This window comes from Grampus griseus (genome assembly GCF_964374135.1).
Source record: "Grampus griseus genome assembly, chromosome: 20".
NCBI classification, from domain to species: domain Eukaryota; kingdom Metazoa; phylum Chordata; class Mammalia; order Artiodactyla; family Delphinidae; genus Grampus; species Grampus griseus.
The window spans coordinates 10,707,098-10,732,909 of record NC_139014.1 but is presented as its reverse complement, the minus strand read 5'-3'; the positions used below and the strand labels follow the sequence as shown (position 1 = coordinate 10,732,909).

The following is a 25,812-nucleotide window of genomic DNA, read 5'->3' as shown; positions in this document are numbered from 1 at the left end:
GCTGACTGAGAGGATGTTTCCGGAACAAGGCATGGTTTTCATGCAGAGACAGAAAACAGGCCAAGGTGAAGTATGACAAAGAAGTGCATTACAGGGAAGAGTTGTTTGAAATATTCATCTTCCCAAAGTTCTAAGGGTTAATCAACTTGATAAAAACTATGATTTCAATGTATTTCAAAGACTGGATGTTCTATACATTTCCTTACAGGCCTGCTGGGATATACTCACTTGGTGCAGTACATCTCACAGACATCATGATTCCATCCGGGCTTCCCAAATTCTTCTCCGCCCCTGACAAACACTTTGTGTTGCCCGGGGTTGAACTGGAAATGTTTTGAAATGATTGCATGGAAGTACACCGTGATTCCTTCCAAGGAGCTCAGTGGGCTGGGGGAAAGCCACGGAGGAAAACACCGATTATATCTGGATCAGTCTACCTCTCTGCACACACACACACTCACCCCCCCACACACACACAGGCACACGTGTGCACACAGGATCCTTGTTTCTTGACTGTGCACTAAGACACACCCCAACAAAGTGCAAGAGCGTCCACACTTCAGACAGGCTGTCTGCTGTGTGGGTGCCCTCGGCTCTCCCTCTACAGTGGAGGAGGACAGTGGGCGCGGTGGGGGGGGGGTGATCTCTGCCCAGCTCCGAGGGGCTGAGGGCTGTGGCAGGAGGGGGTGGCTGAGTACTCTGGGACGTGACAGCCTCTCTCCTGACTTCTGTAAGGCCCGTGCTGCCTCAAGGACCCCAGGGACCATATTACAGAGCATTTCACCTGAGCAAGGAATTGGAACAGGTGCCCCTCCACTGCCTACCTCCTGAGTGTTCCCCTTTCCCCCAAGACTCAACAAGAGGGCAAGGTGGGAATCTCCTCTGGGGTGACATGGCCCCTTCCAGCCCCCGCTCAGGGTGGGGACCAGGCCTGTGCCGCCCCGAGCCGGGTCACACCCACCACTCCTTAGCTCCGTGTGAGCTCTCCCTCTGGCTCCTTTGCTCCCTCTCATTTTTCACGGTGGTTGCATTATTTCTGTTATTCCCCTCTGGCTTCTTCGGGTCCTTCGGCTTGGCCTTCTCATTTTCACCTGCTTTTCCTCCAGAAACACCCGTCTGGTCCTTGGTTGCAGCTTCCTGGAACAAGCACCCAAACCCCAATCTTGATGACCAGCCTCCACATTTGCCCCCAACAGGGGATGCTTCTCATAGCCGCCAGAGTGGTCACATTCCTTCCCTGCTCAGGACCTTCGAATGCCTTCTGGTCCACCTACCACAGCCTCCCAGGACTCCTCTCCGCACCGCTGTCAATGGCCCCTCTTTCCTGCTGCTCCCTGAACAGGTCCACCACACTCTACCTGGGGGCCTTTGCTCGTCCCCAGACAGCCACGCGACTCGCCTGTCACTCTTTCAGATCTCCTTGGAAGGCCTTGCCTGGCACCCACCTCCAACACCCCAGCCCCTCGCCCTACTTCTCTCCGCGGCACTTCTCACAGCCTGACTTCACTTTCTCTTTCTCCCCACTAGAATGTGAGCTCCAAAAGGCAGGAGCTGGTCTCATTTCAAATGTTAGGCTGCACCCCCAGCACCTAACACATATTCACCAAATGATTAAATTGAGCTGTGGAAGGAACGGGGCCAAAAGGAGCAGCCCATGGGACAGACAGCAAGGACGGGGACGGCTTCCTGGAAAGCCGACCAGGTCGGAATGAGACGCTTTACCTGGTGGTTGTCTCGGGAAGCAGGGACACTTGTGGGAGGCTGTTTCATTTTCTCAGTCTGATTTTTAACTTCTTTCCCAACTCTTTTCCCTGCATCAGCTGGCTCAGCTGCAGCAACACTTGCCTGGAAGAAATAAAGACCCCAAAACATCAGGGCCAACAGGACAAAATGGACAGGGAAACTCTGACTCAGTGGCATAAGGGTAAGTATATGCCACCAGCCCAGTGACAGGGGTCAGCAGCTCGGGGTGGAAGGGCAGCCCCTTCCACAGCCCCCCTTCCCAGGGAGCAAGTGCCAGGGACACCCTTCCCAGACAGTGAAGTACTGTCAGAACTGCACTGCACAGCAAGGTGTCGAGACATAGCAGGCCAACCCCGGTCGTCACTCCCCTAACAACTCACCCCAGAGGCAGGGGCCCTGGCCTGCTGCCCAGTGGCCCGCGGCTCTTTCCCGGGCCTGGAGTGGTCCCCCTTTGGCTCAGGCAGTGGGAGCTCCTGAGCAGCATCTCTCTCCATAGGAGGGCCTTCACTGGCAGAAGTGGGGAGGCCTTTGCCCTTGGAGGGGTTTGGGGAGTGGTGGTCCTTCCCTTCCGGGAAGGCTCCTCCCAGAGTCTGGTCCTGGGGTACCGGGCTGCTCAGAGACTCGGTGTCCGTAGCTGCTTCTACTCCTCTCGCAACCTGGCCCTGCAGAGGGCGGCCCACAGCCTCCAGCGGCGTCTTGTCCACACTTGGGGGCTGGCTTGTCTGGTGGGTGGGACCACCCTGCTGAGCTGGGCTTTGGGGTGGGGCTGTGTCCGGGAGCTCAGGGTTTGCAAGCGAACTCAGACTACAGGGGCCCAAGAGGGATGAGGACAAGGGATCCAACTCTGCAGACGTGGAAGCATTCTGATTCCTTTTCTTCCTTTTTCTCCTTTTTCTCCCTTTCCTCTAAACAGAAAAAGAGACACACATGTTATTTCTCAGGTTTACTATACTCTCACCAATGTTTTCCTCCAATTTCCTTTCAATTTCTGAAGTACGTCAAGTGTAGCTCGACCAAACCACCTTACATCTGTTAAATCTACCATTTCTTTACCTTGGAAAGAATGAAATTGAGACACAAAGTGAATGGGAGTGGTGAACAGAGGGGAGGGACAAGTGGGGAGCAGTGATGGTCACATGCTTCATTCTGTCCAATCCAAGCTGAGACCCTCACATGGAATTCCTTCCCATGGGACATCCTTTAAGGATGGCTTTCAAATGTTAGAAAGCAGGTGCAGGTCCCCACACATCATACTCCATATACGTATTATGTACAAAATAGAGACGGAAGAATGAACAGAAGTCTAAGTAGTTCCTTCCTGCACCCGCACTGGCATGTTACACCTCTGCCTGAGATCCTTGCTCAAAGGCAAGAATCCTCAACTTCAGAATCAGAGATGGAGCCTGTGAGAAGCAGGAGTGGCAGGACCCTTTGAGGACCCCATGGGGCTGGATGCCCTGCACGCTTGGGGATCCTGCTCTGGAGCAAGTATTCATTGGTTCATTAAGTGCTAGTAATCATGCCTGGGCTGAGTCCCCGGGAGAGGGAGACGGAAGGCCTCGGGGTTTCTCTGCACATGGAGTGGGGCAGCCTTGCTCTGGGTCAGCTTCCAGATTTTCTCCAAGAATCCTGACCAAACTTCGTGCCCATCTGCTCGAAACAAGCAACACGACACACAGGCCACCCTGGATGGCAATTTCCCAGTCTGACACTGACCCCTGCTAACATCGCAGTAGAAAGAGGCTTAAGAAAGGTCATTCGAGGCAGTCACTTCCCCAGCTTCCAGGGCGTACAGATCTCTGAAGATTTTGCCAACATACTGATGGTGACTCAGCACGTCTGGAGGACCCAAGGTTCTACATTTCCATGGTGCTGCTGCCAGACCAGGCCTGCTCTGTGAGCACGAGGACCAAGCAGCTCCCTACCCCAGGCGCCCGACTGATCCGACTGGCCTGGGGGCACGGGCACCAGCATCTCCATTAGCTTTCCTGGTGGTCCTGACATGAAACCTCACTGGGAACCACAGGTCAGACCAGCAGAAAGCTGTGTGTGGACCCCACAGCCCCAAGCCCTTTGCAGAATCTCCTCCTTTTTCAGCGTGAGGCTGGCTTAAATCAAGTCGCTTAGTTCTACACTGATTTACCAAGGAACGTGGAACGTTGTCCTAAGCACATGGAACAAGAAAGTAAGACACGTTCCTCCCCTATGAAGCTGATGGTTTAGTAGGAGAGAAAGACTAAAAACAAATGGTTTTAGCATGTTGGAAGGACTCGCAGGCTTCCCAGGGAAGAGGCGCAGGTTGAGTCTGAAAGCCACCAAAGGCCGAGGAGGCAGTTTCATCCATTCGGCAAAGATTCCCGGGTCCTACACATCTGAAGGTGGCCAAAGCCACAGGCTGCCTCATATGCTGACTTGCCCATCCAGAATCAAAGCGTACGTGTGGCCGGAAGACCCTGCAGGACTGGCCCTCACTGCCTGCTAACCTCATCCCCTGGCCTCCAGTATTAATCCTGTTTTTCACTTTCTGTATTTTAGGATGCTCTGGCATTTGCGGGGGCCTTGCTAATCCTGGAGAGACTGCCCCTCCCAGGGCTAGCTAATTCCCAGAGAGAGGAATCTCTCTGAGCAGATGAAAGATCTGAGCAGATCTTTCATCTGCAAACCAACTAACACGGAGCCCTGCCCCCCACCTCCTTTATCAAACTCTCCCTCCAAGCCAACATTCCCTGCCCTGAATCACCGCAGGGCCAAGTACAGGACAGCTAGACAATCCTATAACCCAGAGCCCACAAAGAGTATTCAAACCAGCCAAACCTAAACCTGCTCGAACCTGCCTGCCTTTCCCCACAAGGCAGACTCTGGGCCACGTTCTCCCCTTGCGCCTTCTCCCTCCCGTGGGGCCCTGTGGACGTGGCCCCCCTGCTGGAATCCATAAGTACCACTGACCTCTCGTGTCATCACCAGTTATACGAGCAGGGCGCCTCCTGCCTCAGGTTCTGTCTTTCCCCAGACACCTCCTTCACTTAGTCCTCTGCCCCACACCCCTCAGCAGACCACCCGGACACCCTCAGTAAGAAAGCAAACCTTCACAGCCCCGCATCTGCTTTATTTCCCTCCTTAGCCACTGTCAACTAAATATGTCTTTATTTTCTCTCCCCTCCAGGAAGGAAGTCCTTGTTTTCTTCACTGCTGCATCCACAGTGTCCAGAACAATCCTTGACCCCCTATAGGTGCCTAATCACTTCTGTCTCATTAAATAAATTCCTTGGAAAGTCCCGTGTTTCCCTGTAGCACCAGCATGTTTCCTCTCCCCCGGGACCCCACACCCCTCAGTCGGCTCTGTGATCAGATCCAAGAACGAAAGGTTTTGACTTCTGATTTCCAATTTGCCTTTCTCCCCTTTGCCTTGCTTTCTCCTTTTCTTATCCTTATTTAACTGCTCTTTACATAAGCTGCTTCAAAACCCTAGAATGAGATTTAGATTTTGCACAGGTGACTTAGAGTTCTCTCAACACACGTCTATGGGGGCACGTGAGTGCCCGGCCCCCTCATGGGTCTATAGACAGGACTGGGATGTTGGCAGATCTCAGGCTGCTGGCACGCCTGCCATATAGCAAGGCTTGAGGCTAAAGTCTAAAATTTTCCTTGACAAAAATCAAGTTTATATGTATGATACTTGTTACATATTTACGTATTCCTAATTCTTGTGGTCTGTCATTTGACCACATTAGTCAGGAATATGCACACTAAAACTAAACACTGCTGATTGGGAATGCATGCACGGACCTGGGTCACAACCTCTGGATGTTGGCAGCAGATGGGGGCGGTTGGGAGGAGATCCCAATAGTTGCCCACGTTTACAATGGATGGTAGGGGGTGAGTATTCACTTAGTTAATCCTGCATTTATATTATACATACCCTTTATAGTGGGCATAATATTTAATTAAAACATTTTTTAAATGAAGAGTTTATTGACTTGGAAGGGACGCTACCGAGCTTTCTGGGGACTGCAATGTCCTGTCTCTGGATCTGGTGGGGGTGACAAAGCTGTACACACAGCAGAACATCTAGGGGGCTCCGCCCTGAAGACCTGTGCATTTCACTCAATACCAATTATACCTCAGTTCAAAAGCTATGCTGCGGGAGCTTCCCTGGTGATGCAGTGGTTAAGAAATCTGCCTGCAAATGCAGGGGACATAGGTTCGAGCCCTGGTCCAGGAAGATCCCACATGCCGCGGAGCAACTAAGCCCATGGGCCACAACTGCTGAAGCCTGCGTGCCTAGAGACCGCGCTCCACAATAAGAGAAGCACTACAAGGAGAAGACCGTGCACTGCAACGAAGAGTAGCCCCCGCTCACCACAACTAGAGATAGCCCGCGCGCAGCAACAATGCAGCCATAAATAAATAAATAAATAAATTTATAAAAAAAGAATGTACAACATTATAAAAAAAAAAAAAAAAAGCTACACTGCGCCAGCTCTATATGCATACATAAAGGCTATTCCTATTCCTGTCCAAAGAGAATTAATTAGAAAAAAAGAACAGTTTGCTACTTCTTGGGGGGGGGGGGGTTTGGTCAGAATACACCTCTGATTTTATAATGAGCATCAGTTTGTTTTTCCATCAAAAGAACAAAGGCTTCCCATACAGGGAGAGCAGAGAGGAGACCCCAGTCTGGGGGAAGGCAGGCCAGCTCGTTCACTCACCTGAGAGCTGGGTCAGGAGCACACAGAAGGGTGGTGCTGCGGACCCTGAAATGGTACCTATAGCAGGATGCGGGGGTGACAGGTGGGAACGCTGACTTGTTGGACAGAAAGTCAGTGAAGCCGCTTGACAAAAGCTGACGTGTTGGAGGCTAAGTGGGCCCACTAGCTCTGCCCCAATTCCCAGGGGTCCTCTGCCTTCACCTGCACTGATAGTGACAGGGAGAGAGTAGAATAATTAAAGTTAGTTTAGAAATCCCACTAGGGCATTAAAGACAGAAAAGGAATTTTAAGGGAGCTTAGGAAGCTGTTGCAGGCCAATGACCACTCAAGAAAAGAATCCAGCAACCTAGCAATAATCTGCGCTACCTTGAAGGAAAACCAGGCACATCCAAGCACCAGGCACACTCAAGCCACAGGTCCTGAGAGTTAAAACACAAGACAATAGATATGGGGTCCTGGTCTTGTTACTTGAAGTCAGGGAGTTAATGGTCCCCAAAGAGTAGCATTTCTGCATGTAGTCAAGACGGGAGCATAGGTGAGGGGGGGAAAGAAACTAGGTGAAAGAGGACACTATACTGAAACCTTAGATGAATTACAATATTTTAGTGTATGTTACCATCCTTTTGCTAACACATATGTGATTTAAATAGTGCTATGATTGTCCCTGTTAGACCATATTTAGGGTCAAAGGAGGAACTAATGATGTAAGCCTTGATGTCTACCCAAAAATGAGGAAGAAGGTGGTCTTCTCCCCTCCCCACTTTTTCTTTGATTATAAAAATGTAGCCCTCTTTGTTCTTGGGGCTGCACTCCCTTGCCTGCCCACTTGTATCTGTCACAAGTGTCCTATGCTAACAAACCCACTCTTTGTCTATCGCTTTGCCTCATGCTGAATTATCTCTGTGATGAGACAAAAGAACCTGAGTTTCATTAAGTCCTGAGACCAGGTGAGCAGTTTCAATTAAAAGACAGTGGGTTCGAGTCCCCTCCTAAGTCAGGGATCGTGGGTTCAAGGCCCAATCTGAGGTGCAGCTGGGTTCGAGTCCAATCCGAGAAGGAGTGCGGTTTCAACAGCAAGTGCTTTGCCAATTCAGGGAGGACGGCAGGGCTGAGGAGAGTGTCACCTTTCCACCTGGCATCTGATCAAGCACTTCCTTCTAGTAAACAGGCACTGCCCAAGCTCCCTCTCTGCAGCCTTCCTTCCCACCGTCTCCAGACCCAGGTAACCTTTCTCAGCTTCAGTTTCCACTTCTGTAGAACTGGGATGACACATGTGGGCAGTGCTTCAGTGGGGGGAGCAGGGTGGGGGGTCTGTCTACAAACATAAGGTGGGCTTTACAGAATCAGCAAGAGAAAAGAAACTGGGATGAGAACTAGAAAGATCAGGTTGACCCCCAGCCTGACCTATCCCAACCAGTGGTATCATTAGGACCAGGGCTGGCCTCTCAATTAGACGCTAGCCAACTGCAAAAGGGAACTAAGACTCCATAGTAGGGAATGCCGAGGAGGAAGTGAGGGTCCATCAGGAAAAAGTCCAACAAGAATCTCTACTAAGGGAACCACACGATTCCTGGATGTGCTGAGGAAGCCTGACTGGACCAGTTCTGGAGCCTTGGAGAGGTGCTTGGACCATCCCTGCCCCGCCAGCTGCCTGGCGTCCTGCTCCCACTCCCCAACTCCAGGAAATGGTCCCCTGAACCTCCCATTCTCAGCCAAGTGGCTCAAGCAGGATTAACTCTACTCCAGCTGCAGGGTCAGCATACCACCCTGGCCACAGTGACTGCTTCAGGGATGGGTATGTATTCCAATCACAGCCACTGAGGTTTGAGGAGAGCTTCCCCTGGGAAAGAGACGCTTCCTCTTCCTTCTCTGGAAGCCCCCGAAGGAGGCATTCTCTTGTCCCCTGAATGATGCAGTGGGAAGTGGATAACTGTGGAAGGGTCCACAGTGGTGGAAACTGCTTCTGAGAGGCCAAGGAGCTAACTGACATGAGAAAGGCAGTGCAAAGACACAGAGAGATACCCGGACTTTGGGAATATCATCTAGGTGCCCAGATTAAACCTCGCATGCAGCTAGGTCTACCTGAGGATTTCTCAGTTACGAGAGTGACAGATTCCCTTTATTGTATTAATTAACCAGAGGTGGGTTTCAATTATTTGCAACCAAAAGATTTCTAATGGTTAAAATACTCAAACTTCCGAGTAGGGTGTTTCCTTTTTACAGAAGCCCCAAATAAGTCAAGGTAATCATGTTCTAACAGCTTTGGTGCATAAGACGTCAGGCTCTGGTAGATATGCTTGGGCCACAGCATCCTCAGGGCTCCTGTATCATTCATGGCACAGTACAGGAGGATCCCTCTGTGACACGTGTGTGACCAGATGCCTTCTGGGCATCACAGAAGTTGGTGGGAGGTTTCTGACCTCATGAACAGGTGCCAGCCGCCCCCCAGGGAACATGGGTCAGGTCTGCCTTCTAGAAGGAAGGGCGCTGTCAGCAGGCAAAGAACAAGGAAGCACACACCACAGTGAGCTAGGCGACCCCGCGGAACCAGGAGGGTCTGGGAGGTGCGGCTGTGTAAAGATGGCAGTAAATGCAAGACGGACCCCTGGAGGGATGTGACCCAGTTCCTGGAAGACAACCATTGGGAGAAAGGGTGACACGATAACAGCCCATCACGCGGACCCCAGACCACACCCCAGCCCCCAAGAGCAGACTGGTGGATGTCACCACACCTGTGGTGGCAGCCACCAGCCCAAACCCTCTTTTTAATATAACCAAAACCCTGGAATCTAAAAACATGATACCAATGAACTTATTTACAAAACAGAAATAGACTCACAGACATAAAAACAAATATGGTTATCAAAGGGGAAATGTGGGGGAGGGATAAATTAGGAATTTGGGATTAACAGATACACACTATTATATATAAAATAGATAAACAACAAGGACCTACTATACAGCAAAGGGAATATAGTCAATACCTTGTAATAACCTATAATGGAAAAGATTCTTAAAAAGGATCTATATATGTAATATATACATAACTGAATCACTTTGCTGTACACCTGAAACATTGCAAATCAACTATACTTCAATTTGAAAAATAATAATAAAATATGTAAATAAATAAAACCAAACCCCACCCATCTGAGAGGCACACAGGGCAGCCTCTGGGCGGTGGGCATGTGCTCTCCTCTGATCACCCCTCCAGGAGAACTATCCCACATTTGCTGCCCACTTATCTCTTTCTCCTGGGAACTGCCTTTTATGTCCTTCACCCATTGTTCTGTTAGTGCGTGGATGTCTTATTTCTTTGAGAGAACTGATTAGGTATTCCAGTCGTGAACCCTTTGTCACATGTTGCAAATGTTTTCTAGCCATCTGCTTTTCCACTTTATTGCTGAATGGTCCCCTCTAACTCAGAATCTGGAATATTTTTGTGCCCCTATCAGCATTTAAGGGGTTGTTTTGGTGAGCCTTAGGAATATCTATATAATTTTATAAATAGTCACCTATATTTACAAGAACTTTTAGGGTGTATTTTACTTTAAAATGGTCAACCAAGCTGTTATATATTTTAGTGTTTAGTATGAGTAAAGAACCGTTTTTTCCAAATGGTGAGCCACGGTTCAAACACCCCTTACTTAACACAACTTTACTCTCTGATACATGATGCCACCTTTATCATGTGCTCAACTGCCATAAATGCTCACATCTGCGTCTGGATGTTCTACGTCAACCCTCCCTGATGGGTCTCTGTTACTCCATTAGGATGTTATATTGCTATGTTTATAGCTTATGATACATTTTGATGTCAAATCTCCCATTTATTTTTCTACTTTTCTACATTTTTCATAGGAACTCTTGCCAATTTATACTCTAGATGGACTTTAGAGTCTTTTACCTATTTCAAAACAAAAACAAAAGCAAAAACAAACCCACTGGGAACAATACTACTTTTACACATTAATTGGCTAATTGGATGTATACATCTGAGGAGAGAACTGACATCTTTACGATATTAAACCTTCCTTCTGGGAAAATCTATTTGCAGTTTGGTTTTCCTGTTTGTGTAGATCATGAAGGGGTTCTCCACCCACCCCACCCCCCCCATTTTCTGTTAGTGCTCGCACCCTGATGTCCGCTGTATTTACAAGGTGCTTTTTTTTTTTTTTTCCTTCGGTACGTGGGCCTCTCACTGTTGTGGCCTCCCCCGTTGCAGAGCACAGGCTCCGGACGCACAGGCTCAGCGGCCATGGCTCACGGGCCCAGCCGCTCCGCGGCATGTGGGATCCTCCCGGACCGGGGCACGAACCCATGTCCCTTGCATCAGCAGGCGGACTCTCAACCACTGCGCCACCAGGGAAGCCCTACAAGGTGCTTTTGCTTTTTTTGTTTTTGTTTTTGGCTGTGCCACATGGCTTGTGGGATCTTAGTTCCCCAACCAGGGACTGAAGTCCGGCCCCAGGAGGTGAAAGCACTAAGTCCTAACCACTAGATGGCCAGGGAGTTCCCAAGGTGTTTCTGTTCTTAACTAACCAACAGACCCAAGCCCAGAGGCAAGACCACACCTGGTTTACATGCTTCCCCCTCACACCGAGCACCCAGTGCCCCACAGGCAGCAGCTGCTCAAATAAATCTTTGTTAAATGAATCAATGGCCATCTTACTCAGGAAAAAAGTCACCACTCTGTAAAAGACTGATAGGTAAATACCACAAACATCACTCTTCAATGTCTGAAGCCTCACTGCTTTTCCTCATAAGCAAAAATACTTCCATTACATATATTAGGTAGTTTCACTTTTGATAGTATTCGTGAAATCTGCAAGACTCACAAATGCTATAGAAAATGAAAGAAGTCGGATTTGAACTTCCAGAAACCAGAGACTAAATTTAGCGGGCTTCCTCTGCACAACCGGGGTTCAGAACACGAGCCCATAACCTCAGGCGCTGGCAGTTGCAGAGACTGGGGGTTTTCTCTAAGCCCCAGCAGAGGCTCGGCCTTTGACCCCCACCAGACTAGTCCCAGCTCCCACGGAAAACCCAGGCCCCCGCTGCTCTTTTCCATGCAGAGAATCTGTATGGCCTGTGGGGCTTTCAGGGTAAGTTTTCCCATGAACCAAAGAAGACAGCTGCACAAGAAATTAAAAGATGGATGGAAAAGTGGGGTAAGGCGCCACATACAATAAAGCTGAAATTCAATGTTAGCAGAACATCCTCAGAGTCACAAGAGCTGACACCTAAAGGCATGGCTCCTTCCTAGACCAGTCCAGGTAGGAGTGAAAAGCACCTCCCCACCAGCCATCCTCAGCATCAGAGAAGGTGTGGGGCTCAGTTTCATGCAAGCCTCGGCGGGAGGCATCGTGTGCCACTATTTATGCAAACTACCTGCTCAGAGTCTGAAGAGCACGCGTCAGGGACCTCAAACGGGGTTGCATCCTCTTTTCTTCTTTTGCAGGCAGAGTAACTAGCAGCCTCCAGCTCATCGGATGTGGATGTGCCGCCTGCCGCATCTACAAAACCCTCTGACGCAACTTCCTGTTGAAACATGACCCCCTTCAGACAGGACAGGGTGACCACAGGCCCCGCTCCATCAGGACCTAAGGGACCCCTAACTCAGCCCCAGGCAGAGAGATGCTCTCGAGTGAGGACTAAACCAGCCCCCCAGACTCCGGGGCGTCCAGGCTCAGCAGGCACAGGGTCCCGGGTGTAGGGAACCCAAGAAAGGGTCCTGCAGGTGGCAGGCAGAGCAAATCCATGCAGGCAAGCTGCCCCATGCTAGAGCTTGTGCCTGTAAGCCTTGGCACACCAGACCTCCCATACAAGCAGGCCCAGGCCCTGGTTCCCTAAGCTCCATCACAACGCCTAGGCCAGTGCTTCCACACAGATGCAGCTGCGGGGACACTCCTGGAGGAGCAGGCAGCCCAGCACCTGAGGCCAGGCCTCGAGGGGGCTCTCGGGGACGAGGGGCACGCAGGGCAGTGCCCAACCCCTCTGGATGGCACACCCCAGGCAGCACAGAGCCAGTCCTGTGCCATTCCCCTTGGGTGCAGGTCAGGGGAGGGTACCTGGGCCTCCCACATGGGGGCCTCATGGCTGGCACTGCCCTCAGGGACGGACAAGGGGAAAGACCACGAGCCTCTGACCGAGTGTTGGGGAGGGCAGGCAGTCAGCGTGAAAAGGGAAGGGGAGTTCTCCGAGGGGTACTTGCAAAGGCCCAGTGGGTGAGACGGGTCAGAGCACATGGGTGGCCCAGGCGCAAAGCCCACCCCAGTCAGCGCCAGGTACCCAGGCTGGCTCCATCCCCTCCCAGAAGGAAGCCGACGATGGGGACCGAGGCGACACTGGAAGGAACCACAGGATCAGTAGGCGCCTTCAACCCAACTCTCTGGGCTCCATCCTGTGCCCCTCTTCCTCACAGGGCAGGGGAAGCTGTCCCAGGGGAAGAATGAATCCATTTGGAAGCAAGAACCACCAAAGCCGCCCTGTCAGTCAGCGCCAAAGGGCCACCACAGGAAGGGCAGATAGGGATAGGTGCTCCCCACGGCCCGTAACCCCAACACCCCTGCACCCACTGCACGACAGCCGGGTGAAGGGCCCACTCACTCAGCGGCTGGGGATGAGGCCAAGTGGTCCGGGTCCTGGTTCTGGCCTTTTCCCTTGGTCCCCCGCATGTCATCCCACCACTGTTAGAACATCACGGCCTCGCCCGCAGGCCCTTCCGACCACGCACACGCCACTGTCTACTAGGATTATATAAGGTCACTGCAGGGACTGGCAACAGTCACAGAAGCCCTCAGGAGCTAATCACCAGACAACCCCCCAGCGTTCCTGTGTTCACTGCATCTGGCTTCTCCTGTGTGGGTAAGTGTGCATTCAGGCTTTTGTTTTTAAATCCCCTTCTATGACAATATTACACAGTTTTCTTATATCGAGGTGAAGATCATAACATAACCTAAAGTTAACCACTTTAAAGTGCACAACTCAGTGGCATTTAGTACTGTATGGCCAACGCTTCCATGTAACTCCATCATTCTCGTCCCACCAGGAGGAACCCCGTACCCAGCCCCTGGGTGAGCTCTGGGCACCTGCGTGGCTTTCTCCAGATTCCTCACCAATCCTGGTAGCTGTTTCAAAATCTTATTCCCCAGAGGAACCTTCTTCTCAGGCTTTTTACTCCAGGCTTCCAGCACATCTGCTGGTGACCCCAGCTGGAACCTTCCACCCGGGGTGGGGGGAGCGCAGGTAGCACCTTTCCATCTGCCTTCAATGCTTTTGAGGAACACCCTCTGCACAGCTGCTTTTCCACGCTTAGAGAGTTAGTTCCAAGTCAGGTGTAAAAAAGGCAAGTGCCCTGTGTTATTCCTTCTGGGAACTCCCAGACAGGCCACAACATACTTCCTTGGGGACAGGTCTGCTCGGCCCCCTCCGGAACAGGGAGCCCACAGCAGAACATCAGAACGAGGCTGTCATCCTCAGACCACCAGCACGCGGGAGAGGAGGGCATGGCTGAGTTAAGGTTGAGCTACGGCACCACAAAGCTCTGCTACCAGGTTAAGCCCCTTTTTCTTGATTCTGCGCTCACTTGGTTACTGCAAACCTCAGACTACTTTCCAGAGTTCCAGTAAAGTTTATTCTTACAGTTCTCACTTACTGGGGTGTTTCTCTGAGGGGACAGGCCCTCGGAGTTCCCTTCTCTGCCATTTTTGCTGATATCACTCTACTATACGTTGTCCTTTATCTTTTTATTTATCTATCCGATTTGATTACAAGAATTCCTTCATATCTTTAATCTTTGACAGTAATAACAGTTGGAAGCCACAGTACTTTCTGCCATAAGGATGATACAAATGACACTCCCCAGGGTGGAATATTCAGGTGGACTCCAACATTTGGCCATAAAACACTAAGGCTGTGATAAAATCTTCAAATGAAATCTCACATGCCTGAGGTTATTTTCTGACAATGACAGTAGAGAAGCAGAAGAGCAGGGGGCACCTGCCTCACAGGGGGTCCCACCACATTACTCTCACCTGCAGGGAGAAAACTGCCCCATCGCTGCAAATGCTGACTTTTAGTCAATTTGTTCGTTTGATAGGTTTAATACAAAACCTTGCAACTCTTTTGAGTGTTTGATTCAGAGGTGGGACAGTTATACGTTTAATGGCCATTTCTATCTTCTCTATTGTGGACTATATCTATTGTTGGCCCATCTTTCTATCGGGTTGGTTACTGTTTTCTACTTGATTTCGAAGAGCTTTTGACATATTGAGGCAACTCACTCTTTGCTAAAAAAAAAATGTTATGTAAATATAAATCTTTTTATGTATATACAAGTACGTAAATACGTATTTTTCCTAAACTGTTTGCCCTTCATTTGTACTCATGATATGAGGTTTTTAATTCTTTTAAGACTTTTTCTGGAGTCACATATACCAATCTTTTATTTGTATTTTTCACCTTTGCTTTAATTACTAGAAAATCTTTCCCCATCCATGGGTCAGATAAATATTTATGTATATTTTCTCCAACTGTTTTTATACACATTAGGGTTTGTTTCTGGATTAGCTATTCAGGTACATTGACTCCTCCCAAGATTCACTGTTTTGTTTTTTTGTGTGTGTGTGTGTGTGGTACGCGGGCCTCTCACTGTTGTGGTCTCTCCCATTGCGGAGCACAGGCTCCGGACGCCATGGCTCATGGGTGCAGCTGCTCCAGGGCATGTGGGATCTTCCCGGACTGGGGCACGAACCCGTGTCCCCTGCATCGGCAGGCGGACTCTCAACCACTGCGCCACCAGGGAAGCCCCAAGATTCGCTGTTTTAATGACTGGCTTTGAAACATGTTTTTGTTCATCTAATACATCAAGTCCCACTCAAGGCTTTTCTTTTTAAAAATTTTCTTGGTTATTCCTGCTCATTTTTTCTTCCAAGAGAAGCTTAAACTTACTCAGTCAAGGTTAAAAAAAAAAGCCCTAATCCTGCTGGGCTCAATACCATTTTCAATCACAGTGTCATACACTTACTTCCTAATGGTGTGTGTTTCTTGATACTCACTTTAAGAGTGTACCCAAGGGACTTCCCTGGTGGCACAGTGGTTAAGAATACACCTGCCAATGCAGGGGACACAGGTTCAAACCCTGATCTGGGAAGATCCCACATGCCATGGAGCAACTAAGTCCGTGCGCCACAACTGCTGAGCCTGCACTCTAGAGCCCACGTGCCACAACAGTGAGCCTGTGTGCCACAACTACTGAGCCCACACACCACAACTACTGAAGCCCCATGCCTAGAGCCCGTGCTCCACAAGAGAAACCACTGCAATGAGAAGCCCGCGCACCGCAATAAAGAGTAGCCCCCGCTCACTCCAACTAGAGAACGTCTGCACACAGCAACGAAGACCCAACGCAGCCAAAAATAAATAAATAAATTTATTTAAAAAAAAAAAAAAAACCGTTTACCCCAAATTTCAGTGTCCGACGTGGCCCAGGATGGGAGCTGGCCATCCTGCTTTGGACAGGATTATTGTCCAAGGGGAAGGATACACTCACATATACACATCACAACTACCCCACACACTCACACACACGCATATACCACACACGCATTCTCATACGAGTGCATACACATATACTATGTACACACATTTGCTCACACATGCATGCACACACACACTCACAAAGGGCTGCAACACTGCCAGCTGCAGTACCTCCCACACTGTCTGACCACAAAGAACAACTGAGGACCAGACAAGAAACCAGCCCCCACCAGGCAGAGAGACAATGTCCCTCCCAGTCCTGTAAGAAACCTGGGAACAGACCCGGCTGTCTGCATCTGGACAGGCTAGACTTCAGCGTGGGGAGCTCTCCCCCATCATTCTCCCTGAATGTGCCCAGGTAACTCTCTGCAAGCCTCGCCTGGACTCCAGCCTGGTCACTTACTCAGGAGACGCTCTCTCGGGGTCTGACACTTACAAGGAGAGCAGACAGCTTGGCTTCCCCTTCAAGGAAGAACGTCTGGGTAACTGGTGGCATTTCCCGAGCACCCCCCTTTCCTCAGAGCCTGGAGGCACCTTATGGACTGCATGGTCCATGCAAAACGCCCAGAGAAGAGCCAGATACCCACATGGCAGAAGCTCAGGCACCCAGCCCCAGCCCAAGCACAGCATCTGGGAGACACGATGTGCTGGGTATATGGTGGGAGGAAAAGGAAGGGGGATGGGAAACCAGAGACCCTGCGATGAATCAGGCACAGAAGGGGCGGCTCTGGCACAGCCCAGCATGCAGGGGCCAACGGGCTGCACATCAGAGTAATAACGTTTTCCCGGAGAGGATGCTGTGGGGACATGCGGGACCTTGTTCAGCCACTGATGAAACCACAGCAAGAAACAGCATCCTTGCAGAGCAGGTGGATGGGCAGAACCATTCCTCCCAGACCCACTTCCCCAGGGGCCAGGCACTCACTCTCTGCATTTGCCAGGAGATGTCCGAACAGGGCTCATCTGGGTTTTCTTGCAAATCACCTGAGCCCAGCGACAAGAAAAGGCTGCTGTCCTCCCTCAGCTCTTGTCCACACTCCATTTTTCCCTCCGGGGCCGATGTCGCCTCGAGGCTGTTCTCAGAATCTACAAAGGCAGACGCACATGGGTCACATCTCGGAAAAACAAGTGAACGTCACGAAGGAAAACTTGGACTCCTCCCACGAGCGTTGTCCAAGATTAGCCCTCTCCCCACTCGAGATCCTGCCCTGCGTGTGGTGAGGCAAGCCTGGTACAATTTCTGCTGTCTGGTGGGCAAGAGGGACCCAGGACCCTGGCCCCAGCCCAGCAAGAGAGCACAGTCCAGTGCCTCCTTGTGTCTGCATCAGCACAGCCCCAGACCCTGATGTCTCAGCGACACCTCAAACTCTACAGAGCTCCAAACCGGGACTGCCGCCCGGCCCTCCCTCCCAAAAGCAGCCCCCCTCTCTCCCCAGGGGCGGGCTCCCCCTTCCCAGCCCGTCTCCCAGCAGGGCCCAGGGGTCTCCCAACACCTCCCTGTACTCATCCATCCGTGTGTCCTGGGGGTTGGTCTGTCTCCAAATTCACACCCATTTAGAGCTGACACCCACAGCACCAAGAGCCTGATACAGTGACCCCACACACATACTGAATCCTTCAGGGGACCTATTTTCAAATCTGGGTCTCGACGCCCCCCCCAGAGACACACACACTCCAGATGGTTTTCTGCCAGGAAGCCTCCCTTAGACTGATCCCCAAGGCCCCAGGCCCACGCGGGGAGGAGGGTGAACTTCCAAAAGCGCCTTCCACTCCCCTCTCCCGGTGCCCAGTCGTATCACTGCCCTCCTCTGTAAGTTCTGGAAGGCAGGGACCAGTGGCCTTGTTCTTGGAGTCCCCAGCGCCTGGAACATAAAGCCCCTCAGGAGCCTTTGCTGCATGATTTCAATTAACAGGAATCAGAATTTCTAACAAATACATTAAACAACTACAAACACACTCTGAACCTTAAGGCCAAAGAACTAAATAAAGCTGGGAGAGTAGTTGTAACACACGACAGCCCGGGCCCACTGTCCTTTGATGATAAACTGTGGGCATCCTGACCTCCTCTCTCTTCCCCCAGCCTCCACTGCGGGGGGTGGCCCCCCATTAGCCTGATCCAATCAGAACCTGGCATTTCCGTGGCCCCAGTGATTGGCAGAAGTATAGCAGGGGTCCAGGGCTGGTTACTGGGGCTTCGAACTCATCAACTCCTTCTTCCCAGTCAGACAAACAGACCCTATGCTTGAAAACGACCAGTCTGCCTCCACGAGGGCAGCAGCATAAGGACAAAGCAGGGCTGTCAGGACCTGAGAAAGATGCAGAGCTGTGCATAGACCTGACCCTCTCGGTCTGGACACAGAGCGTGTGCGGCCCAGTGTACTCCTCCTGCCGAGGAAGCAGGGAGCTGGGTTTCCAGTTGCCTCCAGTATAAACAGCCCCAGTGACTGTGAAAATCAGTAAGAATAACCTAAAAAAGGAAGAAAGGGATCTTCCCAAAAGAAAAGAGGCAGTTCAAAGAAAAAGAATTATAAGTGAGCTCTTAACCCTTAGTTTCCCTACCAATGAAGGAAGTGACAGTGGAACCCAAGAGGTACCCGTTTCTACCCATCTGACTGGCCCAAACCTAGACAGGGTATGGCTGGAAATGAAACCTTGGAGACCCTGCAGACAAGAGGGGCCGGAAGAAGCCTTGTGTGGGGGAGATTTTGAAGGTTTCCATTGTAAATGCACCGGCCCTTGGGGGCCAGCAGGCCGCTCCTTGGAGCTTGTCCTCCAGACAGACTGGCCTCAGGGCAGATCCCGTGCAAGGATCCAGCCCAGCCCTGTGCATCTGTAGCAAAAGAACAGGAGTCCAGGACAGGGCTGGCTGCTGTGTGGCAGAGCTGAGACCGGTCTCAACTAGAGGCCACGGAGCGGTGCCACATGGGGGAAGCAGAGTGCACCAGCTTATAGAAACGCATGTGCGTGTGTGCATGTTTCCACGCGGAGGAAACAGCTGGAAGGCGACACACCAAACAGTTAATGGTGTTGTGTTAATGAGGGATGTGAAGGGCCTGGGCTGGGGGTAAGCTGAGGGGGCTTTACCATTTTTTATATCCTCCTGTAACATGCTGGTCATTTGCACCAGCAGGTACTTTGTCTACAATCATCAAAATAAAAAAGAAACTAGCTGGACTCAGTAGGAGCAAAACTTAACTAGCATCTACTCGATACTCTGCGTGCTAACCCGTCAAGTACTCACAGCCACACTGTGACTTGCTCAGGCCCCCAGCTGGCAAGGGGGCGGGCAGGGCTTGAACCCAGGCTCAGAGGCGAGGATAGGCCCCGGGGACAGCGCTAGGGCCACGGTCCTTCCCCCAGGACTGTGGCTGAATCAGAGCAAATTCCTGTCCCTGCCCCATGAAGCATGGGCTCACCAGGTACATGCACGCTGGGCAGCATGACCTCCTATTGCAGCGCCCCTGCAGACAGGTGTGCCTGCAGGTAACAGACACACAGGTATCCAGAGAGGGCTAAGAGGGTCTGAGCTCCCCTTCAGACAGATCCCCAAATCAAGTCAATGGCTGATTACCACATGAATAGGGGAGAAGGGCAGGGACCTCACAGGCAACCCCAAATCACTGCTACAAAATTAGTTCAACCTAAATCAGTCAGCTGCACAGACTCCATGCCTAGGCTCCCAAATGAGCCCCGACAGCAGCTCTGGGTCTGCCACCCTCAGCAATCCCCACCCCTCCCTCAGCTGGAAAACAGGGGCTGCAGCTGCCTTGTCCTGAAGGCTAAAGAAAGTACTGCATGCCTCAAGCTTTTATATGAGGTCCCTAGAGCAGCAGAAGTCATAGAGACAGAAAGTAGGAAGCCAGATGCCAAGGGTTGGGGGAGGGGGAGGGGCAGTTAGTGTCTAATAGGGACAGAGTTTCAGTTTGAAAAGAGGAAGAAGTTCTGGAGATGGATGGTGGTGATGGCTGTACAACATCGTGAATGTGCCTAATGCCACTGAACTGTCCACGTAAACGTGGTTAAAATGGTAAATTTTGTGTGTCAATGCAAATAATCAATCTATAATAAGAAACAGAAGAGAGTTTTATTTGACCAAAACTGAGGACTATAGCCCAGGACAGCCTCTCAGTAGTTCTGAGGAACTGCTCCATCGAAGCACAGTTTTCAGAAGTTTTATATCTTGTCAGAACAAAGAACACACACCAAACGTGACAGGGATACATCCCTTCAAAGTTTCAGATGAAGTAGGTTAGCACGTACACTGCAAGGCAGTATGACCCCGGTGTCTAGGAAGTGAATCTTAAATATGGGGGTGGGGGTGCTGATGTGGACGCCACAGCAAGGGAGGCATTTATCCTTATCTTCAAAGTGGAGTCGCTAATGGTTAAAGCACATGTGTGAGGTATGTTTGACAGGCCATGAGTCAGGCTGTTCCAGTTCACACAAAGTTCAGGCTGAATCATGTATAAGCCCAAACGACTTCCCCATACTTCAGTTTGTGAAAATCCCTTCCATCATCGTTTTAAATATTTTATCACAATTTAAAAAAATTAAAACCACCACATAGAAAAACACAACTCTCTCAGCCCATGCACTCCTCTCACCACCAGGCAGCCCCTGGGTCAGGTGTGGTGGGCATTGAAGGGGAGCAGAATTTCCCACCCCAAATATGTCACTTTGGCACGAGGATTATTTTGTGCTAAAGACAATTAAAACTAAGCAGATTCAAGAAAAACTCTTGGCCTCCCCCTCAACGGCCTAAATTTACAAAAAAATTTAGGTCTATACCTAAATTAGGTCTATACCCTGGTCTATACCAGGAAGAGAGCCATTACTATAGTTACCATTTACCAAAAAACTTATCTGCATAATAGAGCAACCTCTATTTTCCAAACTTCTCCTCTGCCTTGCTGTGAAAAGCCCTCCTCTTTGCAGCCCCAGATCCTACCCCTCTCCTTAAGTAAGGGTGTTACAGAAGCTTCAATTACCTGGCTGCCTTTTGGGTCTCCTATTTTTATGGGCTCCCGTACACATGAAATATTAATCTGTCTCTTATGAATTTAAGTGTTAGACCAGCCAAAGAATTTAGGAGGGAAGAGGGAAATGTTATCCTTCCCTGCAGCACAAACTCAAAGGCCAGTGCAGGCAGCCACAGAAATCAAGTGGCCGCATCAGTGGACCCACAAGTGCTGGCAGGCGGGCAGCTCTTTCCCTGACCAGTGAGGCCTTCACAGCTACATCCAAACCCTGGGGCCACCCCTCGCCCACCGCAGCTGCCTCCAGAGCTCCCCCAGCAGCCCCCAGTCCCTCCTGGACTCCTAAGGGGTCTCAGCCTGCTTATCTTACTTTTTTCCATTATAAAAACAGCGACGGGGCTTCCCTGGTGGCGCAGTGGTTAAGAATCCACCTGCCAACGCAGGGGACACGCGTTCAAGCCCTGGTCCGGGAAGATGCCACGGAGCAACTAAGCCCGTGTGCCACAGCTACTGAGCCCGTGCGCCTAGAGCCCGTGCTCTGCAACAAGAGCAGTCACTGCAATGAGAAGCCCGCGCACCGTAACAAAGAGTAGCCCCCACTGGCTGCAACTAGAGAAAGCCAGCGCGTAGCAATGAAGACCCAACACAGCCAAAAATAAATAAATAAAAATTTAAAAAAAAAACCATCGACAGGAAAAACTTGGAAATGCAGAAAATAAAAGAAAAAAATGCATTTCCCAGAACTTCCCCTGCCCCTGCAAAAATAACCTTCTAGCACTCAAGGAGGAAGTCCCACCTGGATTCCCTGGGGCACCTACCAGAACAGGGGTGACTTGGGGTGGGGGAGGCGCTCCTGACCACCCCCTACCCCCTGCCCCGCTGAACCTACTGGCACTGGAAGCCCTCCACCATCGGACCAGATGAACATCACCCCTGCTCTACCATCAGACTGCACCAACATCACCCCTGGCAAAGCCAGCCGCCCTCCACCTACGCCCAGGGTGGCCTGGAACTCTCCACACACTCCCCTTCCACGCCTTTATCTGCGTGGCCTCCCACTCCCCCCACCGCCCAGACCCAGGTGTCCTGGCAACTCTGGCACCTGCACTGCAGCCTCTCCTGGCTCCATGGATCCCAACCTTGCTCAAGTTCCAGAGGAACGGGCCCCACCTGCAGCACCAGAGGGAGCCCAGCGTCCAGGATGCCCAGGGCTCACAGGCTGGGTGGCCTGGCAGACCTACAAGCGGCTGAAAGGTGGAAATAACTCCTGCAGCTCACCCAAGCCTCCCAACATTTTGGTTTCAGTTTCCATTCCTGTAAATAGTAAGCAGAGAAGTCGGTAGGCAAGAAGTGGGTGTGGGTTGGAGGCAGGACTCACCATTCAACACCTGGGTCCTCAGCCCTATTGTGTGACCCACACTGAGTGACCAGGGCCTGGTCCCTAACCCCCACCCCCCGTGACAGGTAAGGGACCGCCCCCAGCAAGCCAGCCCTAAGGACAATGGCCCTGTCCAGCACTCATTGTGCTCACAGAGGATAAGCAGGCAGCCCAGAAGCCAGCAAACCCCCAACAGCTCTCAAAGCCTTTGCCCCCGGAGCTGGCAGAGACGCCAAGCATCGAGGTGTGGGCTGTCCATCTTGGTAGTGACCATGCCCTGCTAATGGCTGGGGGCCCTGGAGTGACCTCTGACTGGGCCGAGGTGGACAGCTGCCTTGCCTGCTCTCCCTACCTGCCTGGACAGGCAGGACACTAGAAGGTGACCAGGGTTCTCTGACAAGGCTTTTTTCCCTGTTCTGTTGGAAAACACATCAGTTGCTCTCAGCAGCCCTGGGAAAGCCCCTCACACAAAATTAAAGGGTGGTGGGGGGACAGCAAGCTTTCCTGGAGGGCTTCCCAAAGGGATCAGTCTCAGGAGGTGCCAGGCACAGGACATGAGACTCAAATGAAGTTCTGATTTTCTCCCATTAATCTGTCTCATGTCAATTTAATTCTTAGACAAACCAGAAGGACCTAGAAGGGTAGAGGAAAACTTCCTCCCCGACCATGCTAGGCCAGTAAGACCTCAATCACAGCTTCCTTCCAGGGTACTGGTTCTGGCTCCTCAGTTCAAAAATCCCTTCTCTGCCAGTTGCTAGCTGTGTAACTCTGGGCAAGTTACTTAGCCTCTCTGTGCTTCAGTCTTGACATCTCTAAAATGGGGATTGATGATAGCTCCTCCCTCAATATTTAGCACAGGATCGGGCAAATCATAAGTTAGCTGATTGGTTTTATTTGTGTTTTTAGTCTCTGAGGTCCCAAAGACCCCTCCTCCCAAGGCCCCCTAGTCAGGCAGATGTTCTAGTGACCAGGGTGGGGAGCCCTGGCAGGTGGGAAATTCTGCCTGGACACCAAGAGTTCAGCCATGCTATGATTCACTATCTGGACCAGGAATCAATGATAAGAGTGGACACTCAGCTGCCCACCAAGCTCCTCCCAAAGGGTTAGAAGCAAAAGAAAATCAATAAAAAACTGACAACAAAAAGCGGCCACCTCTCCATACCTCTTACAGTCCAAAGAAAGCATCTGTAACATGAGCACTTTGTACAAATACAGCAGAAACAGGATCAACCAAAGAACTGGGGGTGTCCATCTCATCCCTGCTTCAAAGTGCACCTTCTTTGGTTCATTCAGCAATTATTTATTGAGCACCTATTGTGTTCCAGGGAGCATACAAGAGACTTGGGATAAAGCAGTGAACAAGAGAGCAAATGTCTCTGAAGCCCCACCCTGGTATGGTCCAAGTGCTACCAGGACAAAGAGCCTGGGGAAGTGCAATTCAGAGCGAAGGGGAGGGGTGAGCACAGTTTTCAACTGGGTGGTCAGAGTGGGCCTCCAGAAGAAAGGAGACAGTTGAGCAAAGACTGGAAGGAGGGTATGGGGGAGATGTGCTGCCCTCTGAGGAAAGGTGTTTTCCAGGCAGAGCGAAAAGGCAGTGCAAAAGTCCTGCGCTCAGAGCATGCCTAGTATGTACTAGGCGGGGCAGGGAGACAGTCCAAGGCCCAGGACACCGAGAGAATCCAGGACCGACCAGAGTCCACAGGTGAGGCCCACCTGACACGGTTCTACCTTCATGCACCTACCAGCCGCCCCTCACCAGGAAGGGGCCTATGCAAGCTGTGGGGACCCTTCCCCCACCAAGTGGGCCTAGGATACCGCTACTATGCAGCATCCTCTGAAATCCTCTAAGACTCCTCAGCTCAGCCCAATACTTCCCACTCCCAAGGGAGAAGGAAAACCCCAAGTTCTCTCCAAGAAATGAAACTAAGATTCTTTAAAAAGTGACAGATGCCTCCAGCAAAGGGCCAGATAAAACTGTATTTCTAAGAATAGTGCTTCTTCTAGAAAGAGCTCTTTAGCCATAGAAGACGTCACTGCTGGCCTGGGTTGTCTGCTGGCCAAGGTCTCCATTTCTAGGGAGGGAGGTGGGACTTAGCTGACTGCCCCACTACCACCAGCTCCACTGGGCTCCCAGCCGCATCAGGGCCTTACCTGGTACAGGGGCTGCAGGAAGCAGCTTCTGTCCACACTGGCTGCAGAACTTCGGGGCTTCCTCTTTGGAGATATGCCGGCAGGAAGGACACTCCATACCTCCAGGGAGGGGAATTCCTGAGGCTGGCATGCCTCTGCAGATCTGGAAGCAAGAGTCCCGAGGCAGCCAGTTTTATACCCCACCACCTGTCATATGACCACAGCCTTGCTTCAGTTTCATTTTCTGGGAAAGTGAAATTGGCAGCGGCCTAGAAGTTCTCCTTGCTCAACTGAAAACCAGCCTGATCACTGCCCCTGAGGCGCTCCAGCCTGCCTCATCCCAACCTCCCCCTCTAACTCCCTCCTTGTCTGAGCCCTGAGTGGCGCCAGCCCCCACTTCCTTTTCTGCTGCCCCCACGAGGCTTGCTCCTCCCAGCTTCCTGAACTCTCCATCACTCAGTGAGTCTAAAAATTTCCCCGCCCAGCTGAGACTGGCAGCCAGGTCAGCTGAGCCAAGTGAGTGGAGACTGGGGGTAGTGGCGGAGCAAGCAGAGACACAGCTTGTGCAAAACCCAGAGATAAGACATGGGGTGGGGATACCTGCTGCGTGCCCCAGGCAAGGGACTCAGACTCTCTGTGCCTCACTGCAGAAATTCTGGCAGCAAATGGCTGAGTCAGAGCCTGCCAAAGGAACCAGCCTGCACAGGGCAGCCCAGGGCTATAGGGCTGGCAGTCAGGATTCCTAATAACGGGGCCAGTGGTCAAGATTTCTAATAACAGGGAGTGCCATCTGCTAAGCCTGCACTCTTCTCATTGACCATTTGGCCCTCAGAACACCTTCTGTGGGAGTGGCAGCAAACCAAGGTCAGGGTCATGCCAAGGCCAGGACTCAGGCCGAGAACATCCAGCCTCCAGGGACAACTTAGTGCATCCATGGTGAGAGTGGAGACAGGCGTCTTGGCTCTTGGGGAACAAAGATTCACCGGCCACCCATTTCTGCTGGCTTCAGATCCAAGAACTCTGCTGGAGCAGTGGTCAAGTCAGCTCCTTCCCCAGCTGGGAGGGCACCCAAAGGGCCCTCATCAAGCAGCGATTCTCTGCCTCAGCCCTTCTACCCGCCCCTGCATCCCATTCTCATTTTCACTTCATCTGCGGCATGGGTGCCCCTCTGCCACCACCAGCTTGGTCTCCCTGATGGTGGGCTCTTGGTGGTGGGGGTGGGGGCGAGGGCTGGGCAGGGCCTGACCAAAAGCACTCAGTGTGCACAGTTATCCTCGGGGCCTTGGTTCCCACCTCCCCTCTCCCCTCTCCCCTCCATACGCCCCCCCCCCCAAAT

The 25,812-nt window shown here is 51.4% G+C and overlaps 1 protein-coding gene across 1 annotated transcript in view; it reads right to left on the bottom strand.

Moving 5' to 3' along the window:
- Positions 1-24,627, bottom strand: part of RNF213 (ring finger protein 213) — a gene marked incomplete at its 5' end in the record, with an annotated part of 109,779 nt that extends 85,152 nt beyond the window's left edge. The window contains 7 exons of the mRNA XM_082679577.1: positions 229-387; positions 962-1,137; positions 1,723-1,845; positions 2,124-2,648; positions 11,844-11,993; positions 16,918-17,078; positions 24,498-24,627. Of these exons, the coding sequence (XP_082535703.1) occupies positions 229-387; positions 962-1,137; positions 1,723-1,845; positions 2,124-2,648; positions 11,844-11,993; positions 16,918-17,078; positions 24,498-24,627 (1,424 nt within the window). The remainder of the gene's footprint in view (positions 1-228; positions 388-961; positions 1,138-1,722; positions 1,846-2,123; positions 2,649-11,843; positions 11,994-16,917; positions 17,079-24,497) is intronic.
- Between the last annotated feature and the right edge of the window lie 1,185 nt (positions 24,628-25,812).